At 41.6% G+C, this 9,666-nt stretch overlaps 1 protein-coding gene across 2 annotated transcripts in view; it reads right to left on the bottom strand.

The window, feature by feature from the left end:
• Window positions 1-4,342: 4,342 nt before the first annotated feature.
• LOC106737784 (interleukin-5 receptor subunit alpha) overlaps window positions 4,343-9,666 on the bottom strand; it is a 76,928-nt gene continuing 71,604 nt past the window's right edge. Inside the window, exons 12-13 of one of the 2 annotated variants that reach the window (XM_014600333.3) lie at window positions 8,772-8,844; window positions 4,343-7,989 (exon numbers count right to left, since the gene is read on the bottom strand). In XM_014600333.3, the coding sequence (XP_014455819.2) occupies window positions 7,871-7,989; window positions 8,772-8,844 (192 nt within the window). In that variant the 3' untranslated portion in view covers window positions 4,343-7,870. The remainder of the gene's footprint in view (window positions 7,990-8,771; window positions 8,845-9,666) is intronic. The other variant, XM_014600334.3, reaches the window with a different exon arrangement.

Below are 9,666 nucleotides of genomic sequence, written 5' to 3'. Positions count from 1 at the left end.
GAGACCCTAGCATAGCAGCACCTTCAACACCCAGAAGGGTGAGCAGGCACCTCCTTTTTGTCATTTGTGCCATATATTTTGTTAGTTGAGGTTTCACTGTTATATGAATGCAAGTGTATTTTATCTTTGATTTCCACCGCATACATGACAATGTTCGTTCATGGACTGTAAATAGTTGTGTTTACCCCTAGTCACGTGCTGTATTTACCTGTGTTTGCTTATACTTACTTGTTCCAGATATGTTACTTACCTGTGTGGGTTGAAACTCTATAGGAGGTATAAGTTTTGTATATAATATAGTCCTATATCATTGAATAAGTGATTACTTATCTGTAGGTATATATGTGTGTATATATGTGTATATGTGTGTATGTGTATAACTTTATTTTATTAATTAAGAAATCTGTATATAGTTAAGCAGTTGGGTCCTGGCCTGATTCTATAGGGAACTGAAGGGAAACTGTGAGTGGTTGACAGTTCCTTCCCACAGCACCCCTGCCTGCTGACAATCCCCTTCAATTTGGAGAAGGGGGTACACACCCTGTGTAAGCCCGGGCTACACTCATATGCTCTTCCTCTCAAAATCTAGGCAGAAAGTAGGGCAGCGTGGCACCTTAGAGGCTGACTGATTAAAGAAAGGCCCTAGCTGCTGCCTGACTTCAGACTAATGTGACTAACTGCCTCTCTCAGCATCCAAAATAGCCTCATGACTGCATAGCAGAGGTGTAACAATGCAGCTGGGCAGCCAGGTGCTGTACACAGCGGTGCAATTGTGTTGCTGTGCTGGCAGCAATTTTTTTCTGCCATCCTACCCAAATCAACAACTGCTCCAGTCATTCTGCCCTAGTCATGCCACTGCTTCATAGCCCACCTACCCCTATAGAGTCTTCACTAGAGCTTTTGGGCCTAAATTTGGGATTGGCACATTTACTAACTAGTTACCTTTGTTGTTACTAACTAGCATTATTTTTTTATGGCCAACTAGTTTTATAACACCCCACAAAGCGGTGTTACCTAACATGAGCTAAGTCTAGAGAGTCAGAAGCATTTGTGAGGTGAGTGACTGACACCTAGTGTTTGAAATCTATTCACATGAATGTTCACACACAACAGTAAAAAAGATACTTTTAAGCAGTCGAGGAGAAGAAAAAGGCCTTGGTTCTCCCAGTTAAGCACAGTTCTACCTAAATGAAAAAGCAAATATGGCCCAGAGAAGACTTAAAATGGATCGTGCTTTGGGAGAGCATCAAGAATTGACTGGTTGATACTGCTAGACAGTGCTGAAGCTGAAAGCCAGTGTATCACATTTTCTTTCCCCATTTAGACTGCCTAACTCACCCCAAAGGTGGTAGGCAAGAATACCTCATCAGTGGTGAGGCAGTAACATTTCTATCTTCATGAACTGAGTAACTTCTGGAAGCATTTTTGTGTGCCCCTGAGGCATAAGAACTCCTTGAGAACCTGCTGAATATCACCCAAAATACTAGTCTGAGCACAAGAAATGTAATGGGATGTAAACTGTTCAACAGAAAATTACCAAATAAATAAGGCGACAGAGGATCACCTCTTAAATCCAAGGGGCCTGAGGTTTTGCACTATTAATAAAGTGCAAAAAAAATCCTAATGCTTCTCAAATAATTCAATATACTATCATATATTTTACATCAACTTAGAAGGTGCATTTAGGATGATTTTTTAAATTGGTTTTCAGAACATAAAACAACAACAAAATACATCCCAAAAAGATAAATGACTTACAGTTTGTATATGTTCCTGAATATCCCATGCTTCTCAGGCAATCCAACAGAATTATGAAATTTCACAACTTGTCAAAGCTGTTGAAGCTGGCAGCCAACAAGGAAAGATATGAGAAGAAATCTTGCTGTGTGGTTCAGTAAGATGGGGCATCCCTTCAGCTCTGCTTTCTGGTCCCTGTTTCTGCCTGTGTTGTTGACTCTACATTTTACTAATTATTTCATGCACCATGCAGAAACACCACTGAACATAGAAACCTGTCTTTCTTTCCTGGCTGCCCCATATACCAGCTCCACAAGAAGGATGGAGGGTTCTCTTTTGGCCTGCCTAACCCAAGGTTGAATTGTTAGGGTGCTGTCTTGGGAAGTAGGAGATGTAGACTCAAATTCAGGGTATAGGGGGCTCAAAGCTGGGTCTCTTATTCCCTGCACAAGTGTTCTAATCATGGGCTGTTAGGTTAAAATGCAGGAGAGTCATCCTTCAGTATCAATTACTAGTCACACTTTTTGTGTAACTGACATTTAAAAGATTTTCACAGAATTAGGTTTCCCAGGAAGAAATGGGAATGCAACAGAGCATAAAGGGCCTAAGCATATTCCTTCTGAGCTTGCTTACAAAGACAAATAAGGTTGTTCAAATGTGAGTAGGATCTAATATCCATCTAAATGGCCCCAAATGCTACTCACATTGCTGACTTTAGCCGTGTCAATTCTACTTATCTGCCTGGAAGGAGAAATAGATAAGGGTACAGGTTTTGAATAGACTGTATCTATATGAAAATTATGGCAAGCATAGGACATGGGAGCTCTGTTAATTGTGCACAGTAGTAGAGTCCAACTGTACCAATTTCATTTGAATTGTCAAGCTATGCAAAAAGCTTGATTCACTTTTTCTCTAAATTTATTTTTATTTCACTACAAGTTAGTGGATGTGATTCTACACCCCTGTATATTACGTATACTCTGTACATACAACACACCCAAGAATAAGATACACACCTCATTTTTGAAAGGCAGAATGAAGGAAAAAAGATCTTTCCTTGTAGTAAGTAACTGTGTAGCAGCATCTAGGGAGCCAGACCTGGTCTTTGTTCTACTTCATGTGGATCATGTGCAGATTTTAGCTTTTTCCCAGCCAAAACTTAAGCAGCAGAAAATGTTACCATATTTTCTCGCTTACATTGTACGCTCCAATTTCCAGCACCTTGTTTTTGAGAGAACCATGTGTGTTATATGTGAGAAAATGCAATACTTGATGAGCTGCAACTATATTAGGACAACACTGGATAGAACTCTACAAGCCTTTTTCACAAAGCAATTTGAACCTTAACCTTTATCTGAGGTGTGATTGTAAAAAACACCTTGTTCTTTGTTATCATTTTGTATAAAGTAGATCAAGACTTGCCAGTCACACAACTTTAGTGTGTAGGTGTAAAACTGTCTAGGTGTAAAACTGTCTGCAGAGATTACACATGACTATAATGGAGTAAATGTACTCTGCACTGAGGATGTAGGAGACAAGCTGAGGCTGACAGTCTTGCTATTGTCTTCAATAGGAGCAGTGCTTCTTCTTTTGTACCATGCTTACACCCATACAGTCAGACATACATTTTTGTCTTCTCTTCCCTATTTAGATAGAATTTAATTTATATTTTAGATATATAATAAACCTGACTTCATTATTTCAAATATGGTTGACTGCAATCTCAGGGGATAGGGCTTGATGACTTTGTTCCCTCTAATTGTATTAATGTCCCTATGTTATAATATAATTGATGCATTTCATTTTGTTGAAAATCACTCCTAGTAACACTAGCAGACTTGGAGTAGGGATGAGTGTGAACCAAACCTCATATCTAAGTACCTCTATATTTTGCTGGGGGAAGAAATGAAATGTAGATCTAAAGCTGGATTCAAACATTATAGAAAAACCCTATTTCTGCTCAAGCATGGTATCTTGATCAAAACTGTCTGCAGCATTTGATTTTGTAAATGAATGTTCTATCCTACATTCTCTGAACAGCCAGCCTATTAAACATTGCAAAGGTAAAAGTTCACAGAAATTAACTAAATACTCCAAAAATGAATTTATTTTTATCAGCAGATTTGCACACATTTCTTGTACAGGTACAACTACATCAATTAATGATACAATTGTGTACTTGTGCAGTCAAGCGGCTTCCATATGTACTATGCTCATGGTTATTTTCCAGGAGAAACGTCCCTTATACCTGTATAGGTTACCCTTACTCCATTGTGGGAATGGCGGTGCCAATACAAAATAACTTCATATTGATCCGAATGCATCCAAGGTAGGACCAATTTAGACTGTACGTAAGCATTGGCAGCTATGTTAGACAGAGGTGTGATGAGTTGTAATTTGTGACTGATGTAGCTGACAACACATAGGCCAGGTACAAACATACATTTACTGGTATAAGTAATCAGGTCTATACCTGTAACAGAACAGAAGTTTTGCACACAGAACCAGTCTATACCCAGAACAGAAGTTCAGCACAAGTTTAAAAATGGAGGAACAAGGTGTAAGGTTTGTCCCCTTCCACATCTCCCTCCCCCCCCCCCCCCAACCGACCAAAGGACAAATATGTATTCTGTTTGCTACTGATCTAAACAATACCTCTTACAGAAAACTGCATCACTTAGCTCAATTCCGCCTTGGGCTTTTTGAGTTTCTGTACCTAGCCATACTGAAAATGGCAGCAAACTTTCACTTTTGTAAGCTTCATCTATTCAAGCATGCTTTGCTTAAAATAGCCTGGTATAGCTATGTTATTAAAGCACTGAGAGGGAAGAGAAATGGAGTCCCCCTTTTAACTATGCAAATAGAGAAGTTCAGTTAAAACAAAACTTTTGTGTGTGGACTAACCTTAAATTTAACCAATGTGAAAGCTTTTAAGACGTGCTGTATCTTTTACAGCAAAGAAGGCAAAGTAGGGTTGCACCTTATAGACTAATTCAGGGAGGCATAAGCTTTATGAGCTACCTCTTATTTACAGCAAATTATGTCTGCAGTAGGTGGCAGCAGTAGATCACTGTTCACAGTTACAGACACAGTACTTCAGATCTGTACATGCTTGCATTTGGAGGATTGCTTTATCAGTGAGGCTTAAGGCATTCTGATTTTCAGGCAGTTGTAACATTGGAGCAAAAGGATGTAGATGCAAGGCTTTGTGAACTTTCATTGTGACATATTGTATCTCAAGGCCACTGCTCTTCAGAGTGTGTGCATATTTCCAGGACCCTGATTCACAAGAAAATTAAGGTAGGCTTTAACAGTGAATTTTGCAGCTGCTGAACTGGGGAAAGAGCTAACCTGACAAATTATTACTGGGCTTTATAGCATTGAAGGCATTTTTTATGTCTGATGCCCACTAACATGATGCATGAAGAACAGTGGCAGAGTTCTTGTCCCACTGGGAGCAGGGAACTAAGCTAGAACCCAGGATTCAATTTTTCATTTTAATTTTGAACTAATGTTTAATTCTGAAATTAACTTAAACCCTTTTTAAAAAAAAAAAAGGAAGAAAAAACCTTAAAGTTTGAACAAATTAAATCTTTTTATTAATTATGAAACATTTGTTCTACCCAAAACAATTTTTGTGGGGAAATTTGCCACAAAAATCCAAAATCAATATCAAATGGATTTTGGTTTGTTGACTAGTCAGCAAGTTTGACTAGCATACTAAAAATATCTATTTGCTTATTTCTCTTCCACTTGATTATTCAAACAAGCAGTTTCCCATGCATATCTTCCTTGCAAATTCAAGGTGCTTTGTTTTTCCTTGGCAGTTTCCCAAGGGTTCAGAAAGCCAGTTCAGAGCAATGGTTTACCACGTCAGTCTGAAAGCAAGGCAGGGTGGCACCTTATAGAGTAACTGGTTCATAGAGACATAAGCTTTCATAAACATAGCTTTCATATGGTGCTGCATTTGGGCAGTAGTAACCAGCAGCACACTTATAAGATGGGAAACTCCCTTCTTGAGAGCATGGAGGCTGAAAGGGATCTTGGAGTCATTATTGACTCCAAGATGAACATGGGCCGACAATACGAGGTCACGGTTGGCAGGGCCAACCGGACCCTATCGTGTATCTACAGGTGCATCTCAAGTAGGGCCAAGGAGGTGATCCTCCCCCTCTACATGACACTGGTTAGGCCACAGATGGAGTACTATGTCCAGTTCTGGGCACCCCACTTCAAGAGGGATGTGGAAAACATTGAGAGGGTGCAGAGGAGGGCCACCCGCATGATCCGGGGACAGCAGGGCAGACCCTACAGTGACAGGCTACAGGACCTGAACCTGTTCAGCCTTCACAAGAGAAGGCTGAGGGGGGACCTGGTGACCATCTGTAAACTCACTAGCGGGGAACAGAAGGGTTTAGGGGAGACCTTGTTTCCCCTAGCGCCCCCAGGGATAACAAGGAATAACGGCCACAAGTTGTTGGAGAGTAGGTTTAGATTAGACATCCATAGGAACTACTTCACAGTTAAGGTGGCTAGGATCTGGAACCGACTTCCAAGGGAAGTGGTGCTGGCTCCTACCCTGGGGGTCTTTAAGAAGAGGCTTGATGCCTACCTGGCTGGGGTCATTTGAGCCCAGTTTCCTTCTGCCCAGGCAGGGGGTCGGACTTGAAGATCTACAAGGTCCTTTCCAACCCTGATTCTATGACAGCCTACTGCGTCAGATGAAGATTCAGAGCTATGAATTATATTCTATGAAGATTCATAGCATATGATGAAGTAGGCTGTCACCTGTGAGAGCCTATGCTGCTCAAAAGCTAGTTCAAGATGTCTACCCAAAAATCTCTCATGTTGAATGGTGCATGGAAACAGAGATAAAAAAAATTCTAAAAGACAACTAAAAATAAACAGATTTAGTTGGACAATGTAGGCCTTCCACTTTGTTTTAGGCAGGAAGAAAAAGGAGGATATTTTATACATAGATTATATTTTAGTATTTACACCTCATCTATCTCCTTTTACTAGCTCACTGTTTGTAATCCTTTTGAAAAGTTATATAAGTAGAACTCCTTGCTTATTGATGTCCAAGAAATATATATCTTCGCTCCAGTAAATAATTTTATAAGTCTACACAAGAATGTTGTTTGCCTGTAAACAATACATTGCCATATTATACATTCCTCAAAGCTCTGCAAAGCCTTTAGGAGCTGTTACCTCCAAGAATAGTTTATTTGTGGTCTCTCATGGTTCAGCATGCCCACGTGTCAGACAGATAATGAAATTATCCACTGGTCTTGAATGAATAGCTGATTTTCTGAGGTCTTGATCTTTTGGCCATGATCACATATTGCAATGTTACAAATCCTATCCTTGATTGAACCTTGACCTCTAATCCCCAAACCTAGCTTAATTTGGACCTCCAAACACCATCTCCTGGGTGCATCTACATGTGCAATTAATTTGACTGAAGAAACTCCAGCACAGTTTGTGCCAGAGTTCATTGCCCCCAGGCACCGCGTTGACATGTGTGCCTGGGATCGCAGCACGTTGAGCCAGGTCACAGCAGCCCTGGCTGACAGGGGGCCCAGGGAGTCAGCCTGCCGGTCTGGGGCTGCTCTGACCTGGCTCAACATGCTGCAGAAGGGCTAGCTGGGCTATGAGGGTACTTCATTGTGGGGCTAGTCAACAGGCAGTCCCTGCACTGAAGCACCCTCATGCCCCAGCCAGCCCCATCAGCACCTACTTGTGCGCTGCAGAGCACTAAATAATACCCCATAGGTTAGGTCTTGTGTTTACAAGTATTATCCTACAGTGGCATTTATTAGCTTACTGTGGCCTAATAGGGTCATACCTTTAGATGCTGAAACTTTAATGAAGAGCTCTAATCTCAAAATAAGCAGTAGTAAAATAAAAATTGAAGCAGTCTCTGGCATCTGTGATTTCTTGACCTCTTAGGAATTACATAATATGAGCAGTGGAAACTTTTGAGATCTTTCAAATTGCTGGATGCAGACCACTCTGTACAGCCTTGATCAGGTTCTTCCAGAGTACCTGATGAGATGCTTGTCCAAACTTGAAAAGATAGCCACTGCTGGGCAGAAAAGAGGATTGCTCTCCGACAGTATCCTCGGTCTAATCAAGAATCCAGATTCACCAAATTGTCCTTGTTACGAATGCTCTTGTGACAGTTGTCCTCCCAAGTAGCCAACTCAAGTTTTAAGGGCATCTCCATTTCATTTGGATTGAAATATTTTTCTTTTGGGGAAAAAATCATGTTACATTACTCATATTAATCATATAGTACTTGTATATTACATTTCATAATGCAGTGATGTTGCAAATGAGATCAAAATCTGAATGCTGTTACAGATGTACAAGTCATGTTAGACATGTAAGACTAGTAATGACTGCATATTTCTTCTGACCAGACCATACTCTTAGCTTCTTAGTCCACTCCTGGCCATTGCTTACTCAAATTTGTTTATTCTCTGAATCCTAGTGTGCTGTTTGGCATGAGTGACTGGTGCCTCCTGGATCTGGGTGGGGCACCCGCAGAAGCCACTGATGGTGGTGGCCCTGTCAGGGTGGGCACCAGCCCTGCCAACAGCATTGGTGTCAGCCACTGGGGGGGCACATGCACCCCCATGTCAGCCAATGGGTGGGCATGTGCAACCCCGTGCACCCCCTACCAGTTGCCTATGCTGTTTGGTTTGCTCTTGAGGCAATGCAACTATGCCTTCAGAGCTTCTATCAAAGCTAGACTTCACCCCATAACAATGAATATTATATTATGTCACATGTTTTGTTCTTTAGTGGATAAAATAAATTACCCCAGATGGATCTGAACAGGTTTCTTTGACATTGATAGCAGCATTACTGTATTCACTCCTATTTCATTACAGTGGTACTATTTCATATACAGGGTCTACCAAGTACACTTTATTCAATCTTACTTTTCTTTCAGCATCATCAACATTTACCAATATTATCTGTTGTCACCACCAAGTTAGCAAATGCATGTATATTCAAAGACTTACCTGTCAGAGGTACAACACAGACATCTCTAATGATCTGCATGTCAGGAATTTTGGGAACAGGGTCATCCTCTTTCTGTGTTAATTATATTAATAGATAGCAACTATTTGTTTTAATCCATGGTTTACATAATGAATAAACAAGTTTGCAGAACTAGAAAAGTATGGGCCTTCCAAAAAGACTCCATTCTGGGTTTAAGTACAGCATGACTTTCTCTTTACAATCTGTAGGTGCTTGTACACATGACAAAAATTGCCTGTTTTTGTGGTTTAATTGTCACACTTTACATGTACAGATTTTTTTGCGATTTAAATAAATTAGTTTGCAATGTAGTTACTTGTAACTCTGCAGCCTTTAATCTGACAGCTAACCCCCCCAGCTGTAGGAGAGGCAGACTGAAGGCAGAAGCTGCAAGGGGCCCAATCCTTTTTTTTTTTTTTTTTTGCAGAGCCTGCCCGCCTTTTCTATGGCTAGGGGGTGAGCTGACGGTGAGCTGAGTGGCCTCTGAGCTGTGGAGGGCCCTGGTCCTTCCCTCTGTGGCACTGGTGCCTCCCAGGGCTGCCCAGGAGGGCTGCTAGCAGGCCAGGGACTGCCCCAACTCAGAGACACCAGATCCAATGCTTCCCTGAGCCTGCCCAGGCTTCCAAAACATTGTGCACTGTCCCCGCTGCGTTCTCCAGCTGCTAGCACTCCCAGTTACCCTCTTCCCACCTTCCTACACTGCCCCAGGGGCAACCCAGCCCATTCCCACATGGTCCTAGGTGGCATAAAGGCTGTGGGGACAGTAAGCAGGGTGTTGCACCCCAGGCAGGCTTGGGGAAGGGTTGGATCCAGTGAGAGCTGCCTCCAAGTTGGGACAGCATCTGGCCTGGCCTGCTAGCAGCCCACACAGCTGGC

This window comes from Alligator mississippiensis, chromosome 1 (genome assembly GCF_030867095.1).
Source record: "Alligator mississippiensis isolate rAllMis1 chromosome 1, rAllMis1, whole genome shotgun sequence".
Lineage (NCBI taxonomy): Eukaryota > Metazoa > Chordata > Crocodylia > Alligatoridae > Alligator > Alligator mississippiensis.
The sequence above is the reverse complement of the archived record's forward strand: the minus strand, read 5'-3'. Positions and strand labels throughout refer to the sequence as shown.